The sequence below is a fragment of the Pseudoliparis swirei genome, chromosome 5 (assembly GCF_029220125.1).
Source record: "Pseudoliparis swirei isolate HS2019 ecotype Mariana Trench chromosome 5, NWPU_hadal_v1, whole genome shotgun sequence".
Lineage (NCBI taxonomy): Eukaryota > Metazoa > Chordata > Actinopteri > Perciformes > Liparidae > Pseudoliparis > Pseudoliparis swirei.
Genome location: NC_079392.1, coordinates 21,194,042 through 21,210,127, shown reverse-complemented (window position 1 = coordinate 21,210,127; position 16,086 = coordinate 21,194,042). Strand labels below are relative to the sequence as shown.

Genomic DNA, 16,086 nt, shown 5'->3' with positions numbered 1-16,086 from the left:
CAATTCAGTGATCATATTGTCTCCCGTGCAGCCAAACCCAGATAGAGGGGGCTCCTCTGCGCCATCGACCCCCCATTGTTGTGCAGTTATAAAAGCACTACAACGAGCCACACCCGCCACGCTGGGTTGATTCAGTACCGTTAACACGGGCATTGTTTTGGGTCAATCCCACATACACCGTCCGGCCGCTGTAAATATTACTGTGAAAACAGTGTCCATCAAAAGCTCGAGAATGGATCCCCTCAAAATATATAACTATGCATGAGCCACCTTTAACCCTTGTGTTGCCTTAGGGTCATTTTGACCCGAATCAATATTACACCCTCCCCCCGCCTATGGGTCATTTTGACCCGATTCAATGTTTCACCCTCCTGTTACCTTTATATTTACTAACATATTTTACCCTTTGGGTTCAATTTGACGCCAGCAATTAAAACCTCCAGAAAATTATTAGAATTAATATTGTTTTCCAAGTTTAAGTGTGAGGCATTTTATGTTTGTTTGTTGACTACCGAAAGAACACCGACATTAAACATTGAATGGGGTCAAATTAATCCTAAGGCGGGGGGAGGGTGTAATATTGATTCGGGTCAAAATGACCCTAAGGCAACACAAGGGTTAAAGATATTCTCGTGGGAACAGAAGGGGCTTAAAGGGGAACTACACCCATTTTACTAAAGTCAAACAAATGTGTGATGTCATCAATATAAAGTATGGAAGTGCTCTATAGACAATGAAAAAGAGTAGAAAGAGGTTGCAGATGACACTGAGAGCTCCCAGGGTAATGTTCGGTACTATTTCTGTTTTAGAAGAGAGGACGACAATAGAGTTCGCCTCATTCAGGTGTACAAAAAGAAAAGAACTCGACTGTGGGTCCATAAATATCACTCTTCATTATGACATCTGACATTTGAGACTTAGTGATATGATTACAAAATAGGGTTGTTCCCCTTTTAGAGTGAGAGTAGGGAGGAAATCAGACATCACTGAGAGACTGTTTGTGTGTGTGTGTGGGGGGGGGGGGGGGGGAGACAAACTAATGCTGGAAAACCACCAAAGATGAAAGTGATGACAATACTTAATCCTGCTGTGTCTTCCAGTCATTTACATTGTATTCTATTGTTTGATTTGATTTGATTCGATGTGACACATTAAACATAAATACAGTTATCGAGTATTTGAAACACTAATGGGAATCCTGGTGTTCCTCGTAATATAAAGATGCATTCTAGCAACGCTGAACGGAGTGAAGCAGGAGTTTTACTCAGCCAACCTTCAACTTCTCTATTCTGCCGCTCCGTTATAGTCCACTACCTGAAACTCACGTTCCTGATCGCGGCTTACTCTTATTCCACTTTGAATTCTTAAAGTGAATTGTGTTATATCTCAAGAATGCTCTACAGTGCACTGGATACAATAGTGTGTGGACACATTTTCGAGATAATGCACACACACACACACAGTAAAATGATGGCTGATGGGGTCAACTACCACCTCACCTCCTTACAATGCTTTTGTACAAACTCAAGGACAACAGTAGCTCGTGCACACTTAAACAACAAAAGCACACACACATAAATGTTAAATCTCTCCCACGTGTACACACCTGCAATCGGTCAAGGAGGATTTCAAATTGTCACGGACATCTCTATTGCTCTTTTCACACTTCCTTCTCAGTAGCACCTCTTCAAGTCATCACTTAAGTATGTGTGTGTGTGTCGGTGTATGTATGTGTGTGTGTGTGTCTGTGTGTGTGTGTGTGTGAGACGTGCCTTCATTAGTATGCCAAGCATTTGTCCAGAGGCCCTCCAGCCAGAACCAGCTTAGGAGCAACTCAATGCCAAACAAGTGTGAGGATTAAAGGACGAATATGGTCCTCCCCCCACCCCGCCCTCTCGTCTCAGCGGAGAAAGGGAGCGAGCGATGCTCTCTTCTTCCTTAACTACCGCTGAGGTGCCCTTGAGCAAGCCTTTTGCAGTCGCTGAGTGCCTTGCAGCAGTAGACAGTTGTGAAATTGGGCAGATTCCAGATATCAAGGTGAAGCATTGGCGGGTGAGTTTGAATGCTTATTAATTTTTCACATCTAAACAAAGTCTTGCCGATCACATTTACCGACAATAGCTCACAAACAGCTCTCCCCAAAGACTCTGCAGTGACCTCCATTTGACCTCAAATACAGCACATGCATGACAACTACAGCAATAAATGAACAATACCAGAGGAACAGCAATGGTTATTGTTTGCACTTTGTAGATCACACTAGAATTGTTATTGTTCTGCTTCTGACAAAGCTAATTAAAATGTACATGTACACAGTTGGCTCGAGAAGAAGTGAGGTAGGGAAAATTGTGAAATTCTGTCAGGAGAAAATGAGCCAGATAGGTAAAAAAAGAAGGATAAATACTGAATAATTTACACTGAATAGCAGTTAATGAGATTATCCAACAGGCGGTAGGCAAATGCCTTTGTTTAGTCTCTGTGCAGAGCAGAGTGTGGGTGGTCAGTGAAGATTGTTCCTTTGAGTCTTCGTTGCAGAGTCTGAACCTTGTATATTACACACCTGAACTACAAACTAATTGGTCATCGTTATCAGGTTTTGCTTATTTCCGTCCCCATCGCACCTAAAACTTGTTTACCTCTGCAGGAGGACAGGGATCACTACAGTTAACAGGTTTTGTTCAATGCTTACAGTATTTAAGAAAGGTGAGAAAATTGCAGACAAAGTGCAAATAAGCTCCTTCCTCCGTCCAAGTCAAATACACTTTGTGCTGCAAATTGGATTTCTAATATCTAGAATTTCAACCAGATTTGTATTTTACTAAACAATTTTTTCAAATAATACAAACATCCGTAAATTAATTTTGAGGCCAAGTGGAACACAAAGTGGAACATAATAAGCTTCACCTGAGCTACACAAGCTTCATCAATGATTGGCTTTCAGAGAGTGGCTTTTTATTTCGACGCCTGGCTGGAAAGTAAATAACCTTGTGCTGCCTGTGTCCTGGAGAGAAGAACAAAAAGAACAAAGGGGGGAGTGAGATTGTCAAGGTGCTGCTCCGAATAAGAATTCAGGGGAGCAGACGCCATGAGTCAATCCAGCAGGAAGTCTAAAAAAAAAGAGCTGGGGAGAGGGATGGAATGTACAAAAATGTGGAATAACAATAAGGAGGGGTTTTGTGTGCGAGAAAGAGACTGCACACAATGATGCTCAAACACAAAATTCTCCTCTTTCTCACTGCCTCTCTTTTATTCAGTCTCCGTCACGCCGACATGCCTGTGTGCACACAGTATTATGTAAATAGTCTCTTCGGCAGAGTGCTGCTGTCACTGGGCGAGCATCCTTTGGGCCATCGAGGCAGCCTCATTAAAACAAGGCACAGCATCCATTAATAGATACCAGTGCTCTACACATACATATATCTACTATACACACAGTCGGTAACGCACACAGAGCATTCGCCGACACCAAGAAGTACCTCCCACGAATCTCAATCTCTTAATGTTCCTCTCAGGTGGCAGTCAAAAAAATGTATCTCCAAGGAAACGGCTGAAATGCCGCTGAGAACAATGCATGAAGAGCGTGTGTGCGGCTGACTGCAGCCAGCGTGGAGGACGGATGGATGTGTGGCTTTAACCAGACTCAGGGCCAATGCCATGATACAGCCTCCCGTGCACAGTCTGCGGATGGTGTGTGTGTATAAGTTGCTGTTATACTATTCATCTGCCTCAATGGATGTACACTACCGTTCAAAAGTTTGGGGTCATCCAGACAATTTTGTGTCTTCCATGAAAACTCACTTTTATTTATCAAATGAATTGAAAAGAAAATATAGTCAAGACATTGACAAGGTTAGAAATAATGATTCATAGTTGAAGTATTAATTTTGTTCTTCAAACTTCAAGCTCAAAGGAAGGCCAGTTGTATAGCTTATCTCACCAGCGGATAACTGTTTTCAGCTGTGCTAACATAATTGCACAAGGGTTTTCGAATCAGATATTAGTCTTCTAAGGCGATTAGCAAACACAATGTACCATTAGAACACTGGAGTGATCGTTGATGGAAATGGGCCTCTATACACCTCTGGAGATATTTCATTAGAAACCAGACGTTTCCACCTAGAATAGTCATTTACCACATTAACAATGTATAGAGTGTATTTTTGATTAATGTTATCTTTATTGAAAAAACAGTGCCTTTCTTTGAAAAATAAAGACATTTCTAAGTGACCCCAAACTTTTGAACGGTAGTGTACATAAAAAAAATGTAAACGACTTCTACTTGGGAAAAAGTGTTTTGGCTCATTGTTGGACTGGAAAAACACAGAAATAAGCCGGACTCGTATTGGGATTGTGTGGGCCGTTGATGTTGTGTCTAAACCCTGTAAAGTAAAAGGAGCCTGTGTTTGTTTTTGATCTGCTGGCCCCGCAGGTGGCTCCCGAGGTGTGGGCTTCATCCGCTTTGATAAGAGGATAGAGGCTGAGGAGGCCATCAAGGGCCTGAACGGACAGAAGCCAACAGGGGCCGCCGAGCCCATAACGGTCAAGTTCGCCAACAACCCCAGCCAGAAGACCAGCCAAGCCCTCCTCTCACAACTTTACCAGTCCCCCAATCGCCGATACCCGGGCCCCCTCCACCACCAGGCTCAGAGGTTCAGGTGAGTGCTGGGGCAAAACGGGGCAGGGAAGAGACAAGATAAGGTGGGAGAGGGTTCAGGTCCAGTTTGAAATGGACCAAAGATGTGTAATGCACAGTTTCCCAACCTTGGGAGCTGACCCCGTGTACAGTTTCCTTATATGTATTTGGTGACTTCATCCAAATTTGAAATGGTTGGATTCCATTGTTCACTCATATTTAAAGCATTCCTGCTTGACTAGAAATACGAGCAGATTAGAATGTGTTTCATAGAGTTGCAAAGTGGGAGGATTTTTTTAGGTGCCCCTGGTTCCAGAAGGAAAAGTCCCGTCCATCTTCTCCATAAACGAAGTCTAGTGACTCTGGTGGACGTGAAACTCTCATGTTTGATTATTGAAAGTATCTGGTTCTTTGATTCCTGGCTTGTTTCAGCGACATAAATCATAAGGTGAGAAGTTAACTATTTCTCCCAGGATATATTCTAGCTTAACTATGTAGTTATATGCATTATACTTACTACTACATAATATTACAATGTAATACTTAAAACTAATGGCTACAACATGAACCTATAGCATTGTTTAATTTTAATGCCAAATATACTTCCAAGAACTAGCTAGATCCTCCTACTTCCCAGCTCTATGCCAGAGACATCATGATGTAACAAAATGAAATACAAAGTGCCGTGTCGGCATAATAAGATGCAGAATAAGAACGGGGTCACTCGGGCCATACGCCCAAAAGGTTGGGAATCTCCAAGTTCAAGTGTTCAAATTAAGCATAAAGTCAAGCAAGCAACACCGATTAAAAAAACGCTATAAACGCTGGTAGTTTATACATCATATCGTGGATTCTAATGGAGTCTGATTGATGAAACAGGATTCCCATTTCATATGTGGATAATAAATGTCATCAGTCTCAGACTTGAGAGCAATTAATCCTGGTTGACGTGACAATTAATGAGTTTAATAAAGGAAACACGTCTGTTTTAAGCAAGAGGCCTGATTCGGAAAACATTTGCACCAAATGCAATTGACGAAGTTGGAACGGGGGGATGTCACAAAGAGCGCATGAGTCACAGCAACGGCAGTGATGCAACTTTTCTCCCGTGAACATATATATATTGCAGCGAATGCCCCCCCCTTCTGAACAGCAGGTGTGAGCTTTGCACCTGGTGCAGATGTCAGTGAATCAGGCCCTGTGAGCGCTCTGTGTGGGTCCACCCGGATCAGAGAGGAGCTGTTCACAAGAGACTGTGGGGTTCTGTCCTTCACAACTACGTATTTCCCCTCATTTCATCATGCTGCCATCGTGTCAACACTTCTCAGAATAGTCCGAGAATAGCCCGGCCTAAAACATGTATTTGGATAATCATATATATTGGAAGTGTTTATCAAACAAAAGCATATCGGTCTTTCTGACTTAAAAGCCCTAATTCTGCATGATCCGGTCACAGTGAACCGTCATGTTATTGTTGTGGTTTAACCCACTTCCAATACATTGCCAATATAAAAATGCATCTGCAGGCTTCACAAGACGTAACATATTATCATATTAGTAAATACTGTTTAAGTCCCTGCATTAGAAGCTGGAAGTTATTTAAGAAAGGATAATGTCTTACATCCAATGACCAAAGGACAAATTAAAACAAGTGAGGCCAAAATGTATTCAAGGATTTTATTTTTAACCCATTCAACTTGATGAAATTTAATGGATATGAAATACCTTAAAGCCCAGCTTATGGGCATAATACATCATATACAGTAAATGGCTGAGTAGTTACTAGTCAACACAAATTAAATATATACATTTATGATATATATGACACCTAGAGTTGGTCTTAGCTCACTTTCTTGAGGTCATGTCACCTTTAACCTCAACACAACACAAGACAGAAACAGGTGATTGTATGATATTACGCTCCATTATGCCAACCAACAGGAATGTCTCAGAATTGGGGAGAGAATGTGTGCTTATACATTTCCCTCTCTCTTTCAATAACACTAAGCCGGTCATGCTGTTTACTTTCTATCAGAGACAGAGCTGGGAAGGTATTTTTCTTCCAGAGCGGCTTCCCTGGTGTGACAACCTGAGCGATGTAGCGTGGCTGTGTGGCTGTGATACGCCAAGCCAATTTACAGGCTCTGCAGGAGAGCTGTCGCTTCTCATCACAACTCACAACCACGGGACACTTCCGTGTCTCTGTGTTCCCCAGCCCTCAACTAAAACCGCAACGCTGTAGAAGTTAGAAATGTGCTCGATAACATAACCCCGAGCGGTTGTTCTTCCTGTTTATCCCTTGTAGAGACAAAATTAAATCAAAATTAAGAAATGTTATTTGAGTGTGTTTAAAAAAATTTAAAAAAGAGGTAAAACTACTTTTTCTAAACAAAAGTACATCTGTCGATCATTTTCACCTCTTTCTGAAACAAAAAGATTCTGAAACAAAATTAAACGTAACTTAGCAGTGGAAATACAATCCATTACAGATTGTAAAACTGATACTTCACATACTTAACAAGTTTGTGCCGAACCCCAAGTTAATAAATAGAATCACACTTGCGTCAATCCTGTGTGAAAACATCACATGTTTATCTACATTGTGCATGGTCCCTCCCCAAGACAAGCAAACATAACCAACTCCACACGCAGTACACCGAGCCCTCGTCTCCTCCGCCGTTAGATAATGGTACTAATTAGCAAATTAGCCTTATTATATCCAGGGCAGGAGCCAATTTTAATTTAGCAGATTTTGTATTTTTAAAAATCAAAAAAGGGAAGAAAAAAACACCCATTCCTCCATTAACATGCATTGAGAGAAAGCACAAAAGCCCCATTGTTTATATTGAGCTTGGAGAAGCAGTGTTAAAAGCTGGCAGCGTGTTTGCGTGGTGAGTGTGAGAGAGAGAGAGACAGAGAGAGAGAGAGATAGTCAGAGAGAGAGAGAGAGAGAGCAGCAGGTTGTTTTGTTGTGGCCCAACGGCCCGGCGGCCAGCAGATGTCTTTGTGCTCCGGGGCCTGGAGCACCTCTCCTCTGAGCACCCTTTCCAATTGACTCATTTACCCACAAAGCAGTCTGCTTGTTCCCTTCCCGCGTAATGGGCTAATTATTGCTTTAATGATTCCATATATATCCTACGTTTTGGAAATGTTGAGAGAAAAGGGCTCCAGTGCAGACACACCTTTCCCCCAGATAACGAGTAGGCCTACAATATACTCAGATGGTTTATATTCAATGTAAACAGGTTACATGATTCGTGCTGAGTTCAAAGATATATATATATACTTTATTGAGACAACTTTCTTGTCAAGATGTCATTAAAAAAAAATGATGTGACCAACTTATTAGCGACTATAAAAATAACATTTTAGAGCACAGGTCATTACAGTGCTCTTCATTCCTGATCTTTTCAAATTGATAAGATAATTACAATTAACAGGCATCCTAGTTTTGAATTTTCCCCGATTAGAAGACTACTGCTCTGTTATCTTAAACATGCAATGTCAATTTAATTTTAAATAATCTATATAAATATTATCCGATTGTTATTATACCTGTTATTTAATAAAACCTAAATGCTTTCTTAATTGCAATTAAATAATAATTAAGTTATGTGTTTCTTTTGTGAGAAAATACTAATATAGCATTTGAATGGTGTTATTGTAGTATTGGAGTAGTTTTAGTGGTTTATATTGTGAGAGAAAATAAATATTCAATACGATTTTAAAATATCATGTAGCAGTCGTGCTGCGAGAAAGTAAATGCGTGTTGACTGAAAGCGATAAGGAGAAAGAGCCTGCGTAGGCACGGCAAAGTCAGAGTTTGGAGTGTTTTCAAGAGGAACGAGGCGTCACTCGCCAGCTGCTGCTCAATAAGCCGTGGCCCCTGTCCATTAGGCCAGAGGAGTTAATAAGACATGAGACAGGCCAGAGCCAAGTGAGGAATGAAGGTCGTTGAGTCACCAAGCGCACTGCATCCATCCACGAGGGCCGACATTTCATACAGCCCACAGGTTTCTGAAGTCAGACCCACACACAGCCCGCTGGGTACTTAAACCACACACACACACACACACACACACACACACATATACAAACTTCACCCTGGCTCACAGGGCAATTTATCATGAAACCACAACATTTCCCAAAACCGAACCCTTTTACACAGAGGATAGCCTCTGACTAAGACTCAGCCATTCCACCTGACCCGTGAGCACTTAACCGGTTGACCCTGACCACAAAGACAGACATTTGCAAATTTCACGGCTAGTTTAATGTTCTGTTGTGTTTTTGTTGGTCCACCTCATAGAAAACACTCTGGTCATTGTCACCTCTCTCACTCGCCATCATTCAAATGCCGAACCATTACACTGACAGAACTCTGGATCCTTCCCTGTCATCTCAGGTGTTCTCTCAATTGAGTTAACACTCACGAAAGACCATCGTTTATGAAAAGATTCTTTTCTCAATCTTCTAATTAACCGTCAGTGACGTGGCATGCATCTTATGGATAACCACATGCAATTTCTGCATGGAGAGTAAACCGAGGATTTGGCCTCGCCAAGCACGATGGCTAGCCTCGCATGCCAGCATAGCCGCGTGCCATGCCACGTTCACGCCCTGCCGCCAGCCGTGCTCCGTGTGTGTCTGTAAGTGTCCACTGCTGTCGTATTGTACAACAGTTCAACCCGTCACATACAGTAATGTCGAAGCACCCGTAACACTCTGCTCTGGCGTTAGCTAGGGGGCGGGGCTATGCCAACGCCTGTGAAGTAGCGCATTGGCTGACCATACTGATGGCTTCATTAACTGATGATAGCATTTTTCTGGTGGGGCTCCTCAGTGTAATGGGCCAACTATAGATGGGTTTGTTTGTTCTTGAGTGAGGAGGACCATGCAGTTCCTACATTAGTTCCATTGAGTGAGTCGACCATCTGCCCACCATTAACCCCAGAACCCTCCTTCTCTTTACAGGCTGGACAATTTGCTTAATATGGCCTATGGCGTAAAGAGGTAATTAAAAACTTCACCCAATGCCAGATGTCCATGTTGACTCTGATTTTTCAATATCTTTTTTTTTCTGTTCTTTTTTTTATTTTGTATTTTTGTATTAGTTTACATTTCCTTGTATTTTTGCAGTCACTTTGCGTTTGACAATTCGTTCAAGGTCAACTGCATCTTTTGGTTCTTTGATTTGTTTAGGTTGTTTTCTCGTATGCCTGAGTTGGTTTTATAACACTACCAATCACTTAAGGTGTAAATAAAAAAAATCAGTCTTTGTTTTAAGTGGTGATTCATTTGCTTTGTTTTGATTCTGCCAAGTACTGGTGTTGTTGGGATTGATTTGGGTTGTTTCTGTGTTCTGAATGGATTTTGTTCTCTGGTGTAATACTCCTAATTTCTAGGTGTGTTTTTTTTCTTCTACCGGATTCAGGTTCTCCTGCCTTGTCACTCTCCAGCTATTGCTTGGGAACAGTCTTTCTTAAGTAGCAAATCTTCAATTCATCACTTTGATTATATAGATATTACCTCACGACATCATTAAAATAAAACCTCTCTACATCCACTATCAAGTAATGTACACAAGCCTTTATGACATAGATGTACATCTGTGCAATATAACACATAACAAAATTACATATTGCCTTCATTTTCTTGGCAGTACTAGCTGAGATGAGGTAGTGTTCAGGGAGGACACTGGATGAGGCTCGATGAACCTGGATCCCTGCTGGAAACAGGAAATGCTGTTTCACTGCAAACAGCTCCAGCTTGGCTCGGCACGGCTCTGCTTAAATTCCTTTCTTTCGCCTCCCCGTTTCCTTTTGCTTTCTCGCTACCAGAGGTCTTTCATAACCCTGAGCTGTGGTGGAACTGTGGTGATAGATGTTTAATGTGCTGACCGTGGCATTTTGCATGTTGCAAGCACAGGGGAGACCAACCGAAGACAGTTTAGCAACTCTTTACAGAGAGGAACTTTTATCTTGATTGAAATGTTCCCCTGAAAAGCTGTTATAAGCCCAGAAGGCAATGCAGCCTAACTCGGAGTCTCTACATAATTTTAAAAAGGTGAAAATAGGGTCTGATTCAACCGTCCTGATTGTAAAGCATGCAATCAATTTAAAAGTGCTTCTCAGGGATCTGAGGTTAGTATTTGAAAGGAAAAGAGAAGAAGAGTCTTAAGAGCTGTAGCTGGTTGGCTTTGGAAAGGACAGAATATATATCTGGTCAGCTACACTGTTGCTATGCAACCCCTGGTCTCGTCTGTAACATTGGTTCGTGTTTGGTCCCGCTCTGATGGATACGCTCGCATGCACATTTACACACACAAGTGCGCGCACACACACACACACACGTACGTACAGGCGCGTGCATCTCCACATTCTCGCGGCGGCAGTGTTAGCCAGCCGCCAACTCGTCGCACGCTCACAATCCTCCTCACATACTTCAGCTTTTGCATATAAATCACCACAAGTTATTTCTTCTTTTCTTCCCCGCCCCCGAGCCCAGCAGGAGAGGCTCGAACGCAGCCGAGCATGTCAGACAAGGCCTCAACGTGGTGAAGCCAGTCAAGATTGTTGATACTGGAGAACATATTAACAAAGGATGGGGAACCCTTTATAATACAACAGCCCTTTGATGAATATGAAGAAAAAGAACTGGTGTCTCAGGCACAGGTTTACGACATGCACTCAAATTAAAATATCCACAAAGAGCGAGAGCCCTCACTAACAATAAGCAAACTGCCCTGGGATTGTATTATCGTCCAAGGCCACGACCATGGCCAGAAGTAAACTCTGCATGACCAAAGTCATGGAGGAAGGTCGCAGTGATTGCCGGCCATATATAGTCGCTGGAGAGAGGGAGGAGGGAGGAGGGAGGAGGGTGGGGGCCCTGCGCAGCAAGCAGTGCTATCGATCAGTGCCACCAGCTCTGGAATAGAACACCCTGCAGACTGCAGGAGGAGTGGGAGGAACACACTTTGTACCTTAATGCCACTGGGCTGTAAAGTGCTTCCGTTTCCCATTTAGTTTGCTCCCTCTCCCCTCTCCCCCTCCCTCTCTTTCGTTAAGAAAGCAGCCTTCCCCGAGACAGCTGCAGCAACGCGGAAATCTCAATTAAAGCACACCCAATAATGCCTATAGTCGTTTCTTGGAGAGAGGTGGCATAAGAAATGATCCTTTTTTATCTCATTTACCTTTTATTTAAAAGTGGGGATTTTTTGTTTTTTTCCCTCTCCCTCCGTTCCGCTTTCCTTTGAGCGGAAAGGCAACTGAGAATTCAGATGTCTCGCACCACATGAAAAAGAGGAAGATGATGAGGCGAACGAGAACAGATTTAGCAGGCTGGCGCATGATCTTCGATGGATTTCTCGAAACGGTTTAATTCAACAACTTCCTGCAATTTAGCTCCTAAAGGAGCCACTCAAGGACACAAAAGGAGAACCTTCATCTGCATCTCCTTAAGCGGAAATACGGCGCCGCGCTGTCGCCGTTCCTTACACTCGTCTCAGAGCTGCTGCTCATTTCGCTGTCGCTCTGCAAACACGCATACAAACCGTTTTGCATTTAGACATGAACATGCGCGTTCAATAATAATAGTAATTTATCTGACGTTGTGTATTTAGCTTGGAGAGCAGGTTTTTTTTGTAATTTGAACCATACACGGAAAAGATTAAAAAGATGAAGCTTATTATTTATTCGAGCTGTAGACAGTCGCACATCAGAAAGTTAAGTGAAGGAGGATGATGTTCCTCTTGTAGACGGAGATAGGTTTTTCACCAGTTTATGGCCATTTCTTGTACTAGATGCAAACATGTTGTTCAGTGTAAATTAACTTGTTCAATTAAAACTCTCTCTTTTCGCTCTCCCCTTCTCCTGCTCTCCCTCTCCTCTCAGGTTCTCCCCCATCACCATTGACAGCATGACCAGCCTGGTCGGCATGAACATCCCCGGGCACACGGGCACTGGCTGGTGCATCTTCGTGTACAACCTGTCGCCAGACTCGGATGAGAGCGTGCTGTGGCAGCTGTTCGGGCCCTTCGGCGCGGTCAACAACGTCAAGGTGATCCGCGACTTCAACACCAACAAGTGCAAAGGCTTCGGCTTCGTCACCATGACAAATTACGACGAGGCGGCCATGGCCATCGCCAGTCTCAACGGCTACAGGTTGGGCGACCGCGTCTTGCAAGTCTCCTTCAAGACTAACAAGACGCACAAGTCCTGAACTTTAACACGTAGAAGCAGTTGCCCCGCGACTTTGTCTGCTCCCAAATTGCCCCCGACCTCTCCCCCCCCACCTCCACCCGTCCCTTAGCCCTTTCAGTCACTACCACTACCACCCTACTACAGCCATCCAACACAGCAAACTCAAACTCCAACCGGAACACAAAGCAACCGACAAAACATCAAACAAATTGAACTAGAAATGGCTTATATTATAACTTTGGACCTATAAGCCAATGTTGCCTATGTATTACAAAAATGAAATGATGAAAATGTTCATGAGTTTTTTGGAAGCTCCTGTGATAATGCAGGCTTCTCTTTCTTGTATATTCTTTCTGTTTGTTGTGGTTGTTGAAATGATTTTTCTCTTCTGTGTAAACAGTAGCAAATCCCTGTATTTCCCCTTATTTCAGAGAAGAGAACGTCCTTTTTAGATTGAAAACTTTTCTCTGTCTTGATTCAGGATTTGTTTTTCTTTTGTAAATCCGGATCCACTGTCGTTAGTATTATAATCCTCCCTGTCGGTAAAAGGGAGGGGGCTCTTTTTTAAATTGGTGAACCATTCATTCATTTTTAGTGTGTATCAAAAAGTTCCCCTTATCTATTATAGATGGGATTCCACAATCCCAGAAACTCTGATGTAGAAAAAAAAAAGAATTTCTAACATTGTTTTTGTTTTGTATCGCAAACAAAACATAACGTCTTTCCTCACAGTGGTTCAGGGAGATGGGGCGAGGGAGGGGATGGGTTAGCTTTCCTGATGACACGTTCAGTAATTTAAGAAGAAAAAAAAAATAACACTGTTGCCAAAGAGAAGATCTCTTTGCTTGACAAAAAAATGCATTTAGAAAAAGATAAAAATAAAGAGAAAGAAGATCTATTTTTATAAATGAAAATTAAAATAAGAATTATTGAAGAATTTTTACAAGAATCTGGATTTGAAAAAAGAGAAAAATATTTTGACTGGCTAACTAGGGGGGGCCGGGGCGGGAGGGAGGGGGCACCACCTCGTGTCGTCGTTCTGCCGTGGTACTTTATAGGATCAAAGGTTGTTTGTTTTTTGGGAAATCCAAGTTGGCAGTGATTTTGTAGATGGAAGGGATGCAAACTGAGGCAGGTGATTTTGGTAATTTTTCACATATGTACTAGTGCGTAATTATTCAACAGCGATACCCAAAAGGGAAGGGAGAGGGGTCTCTCCAAGGCCTAACCGTCCTTATAGTCCAGAGCCCAAAACAAGAAGACCCTTTGTCCACTTGTTTTCCTGTTTTTGTCATCAGTTAATATGGGATATCAGTAAATAGATATATACACATCTATCCGTTTAGAGAGCATACTACACATTATCTATATCATTTTCTTCGCTCTGCGTTTGTGAACTTACATTTGAAAATAACTTCCTTTTAGCGATCAACAGTAGGTGCTATACTACATTATTCACATATCTTAAATATCCAAGTTTGTTGTTCTATGTGTTGTTTAAAGAAAAAAACCTTTGATGTTGGCATTGAATTGAGCTGCTGTTATTTGTTTAATATTTGTTTATTGTTGGCCCAAAAATCTGGTGAGACTATCTCTTTGCTAAATAACCAGGTGAACAAATTTGGGCCTTGTAAGAATCACTGAACAAAATTAGATTTTGTATTTTTTTTGTTTGGCTTGCTGACTTTTAGGTTACTTGCTGAGCGTGAAACGTTTGTCAAAACTAAATGATGATTACCTAGTTCCGTTAGTCTAGATATTTGTTTCCTTAAAAAGGATCTATGACAACTGTGTCTTTATTTGCTGTGTACAAATAGATGATATATATATACATATATAGTCTACATTTGTTTTACAATATCTACTGTACTATTTGAGTTGTCACTGTTCTTTTGATTGAGCTTGTCTTTTTCATGACAACTTTTTATGAAGTGGTGGTTCAGTTACTTGTGAGGAAACTGTTCAATTGTTGTCATGTTGCTTGTGGAGAGAAAAAAAAGATTTGGATTAACTTTCAGTTTGCTACCGCGGCAGAAGAAACCGAACAAAAGCTTAGAATATAACTGTATTGTTTATCTGTTTATTTACTTCTCTATTTTTTATTCTATTTATTTGTATTTATTATATATTTATTAATTGATTAATTTATTTGTGTATTTATGTATTTATTTGTTTCATTGTCTGTGTATTTGCGTGATTCTGGTACAGGGAGTGGGCGTTTCTGAGCAAAAGGGAACAAAGCGACTAGTGGAGAGGCTCTTCCAGTAGTCCACTGCACTGAGAGAACTTTTAGTACGTTCGTGCTTTGTACCAATATATCAAAATTACAATATAAAAAAATCTAAAAGTCAAGAAAACTGAAAAAAATGTCCGGAGGGTTGGGGGACGCTCTTCCCTTATTACTAGAAACAGTTACTCGCTATGCATAACCTAGTTAATAGTTAAATTTGCTATTGCTTTTTTCTTGTCTTGTTAAAATGAAATCTTTAGATCTTTTTCAATAAAGTTTAGTCTTAATAGAATGTTATAAACAGTCGTTCTGGTTCAATATAACCTGTGATAAGTTTGTGTTGTTCTAAAAGCCACTCCGTCCACACCCTCCCTCCACTTACTACCGCTTTGTGATGAAACCTTATGCAAAAATGTGGGTCTGAAAGCATAGTTTTCAGTTTTCAGTAAAACATTTTATATAACATTCAGCTCTTGAAGGCTTGGGCAGATACATTTTAAAACGAGCAAATGCCCATTGTTGTTTGAGGGTCATTCATTGCACTGGACTAAATCGGTCAAAATCACTTAAGAGTCAAAACTTATTTTTAAAAATATTCATCATGTTTTCAAATGACATACCAACAAATCTTTAAAAATGAGAAATTGTTACCATTGCACACCAACTGTTATTTAAAGCAGTTGTTGCTATACTTAAGAAGTACTCTGGAGGTATGAAAAGGGATTGTACCAATTCTATATTTTATATACTCTAATATGATATATATTATATATTTTGAAAAGGTGAAGGGTAAGGGAATGGTTCCAGAAGTATAAATATACGGAATTGGATTTTTTTTGTTTGTTGTTAAGACTTGAAAACATGAAGGAGGTGTGTGGAGAGCATTTCAAACACTCAGACGCATGCTCGCATTAAGTACATCCTCCTCTCTCACACCTCAGTCATCTGACAGGCCGGGTCATCTTATATCGTCATTATTATCCCGTCATCATCTGCGCCATTCAATTACATAGTTTTCT

At 41.3% G+C, this 16,086-nt stretch overlaps 1 protein-coding gene across 1 annotated transcript in view; it reads left to right on the top strand.

Moving 5' to 3' along the window:
- elavl4 (ELAV like neuron-specific RNA binding protein 4) overlaps positions 1–12,856 on the top strand; it is a 68,342-nt gene extending 55,486 nt beyond the window's left edge. The window contains exons 6-8 of the mRNA XM_056414753.1: positions 4,430–4,655; positions 9,608–9,646; positions 12,529–12,856. Of these exons, the coding sequence (XP_056270728.1) occupies positions 4,430–4,655; positions 9,608–9,646; positions 12,529–12,856 (593 nt within the window). The remainder of the gene's footprint in view (positions 1–4,429; positions 4,656–9,607; positions 9,647–12,528) is intronic.
- Positions 12,857–16,086: the final 3,230 nt, after the last annotated feature.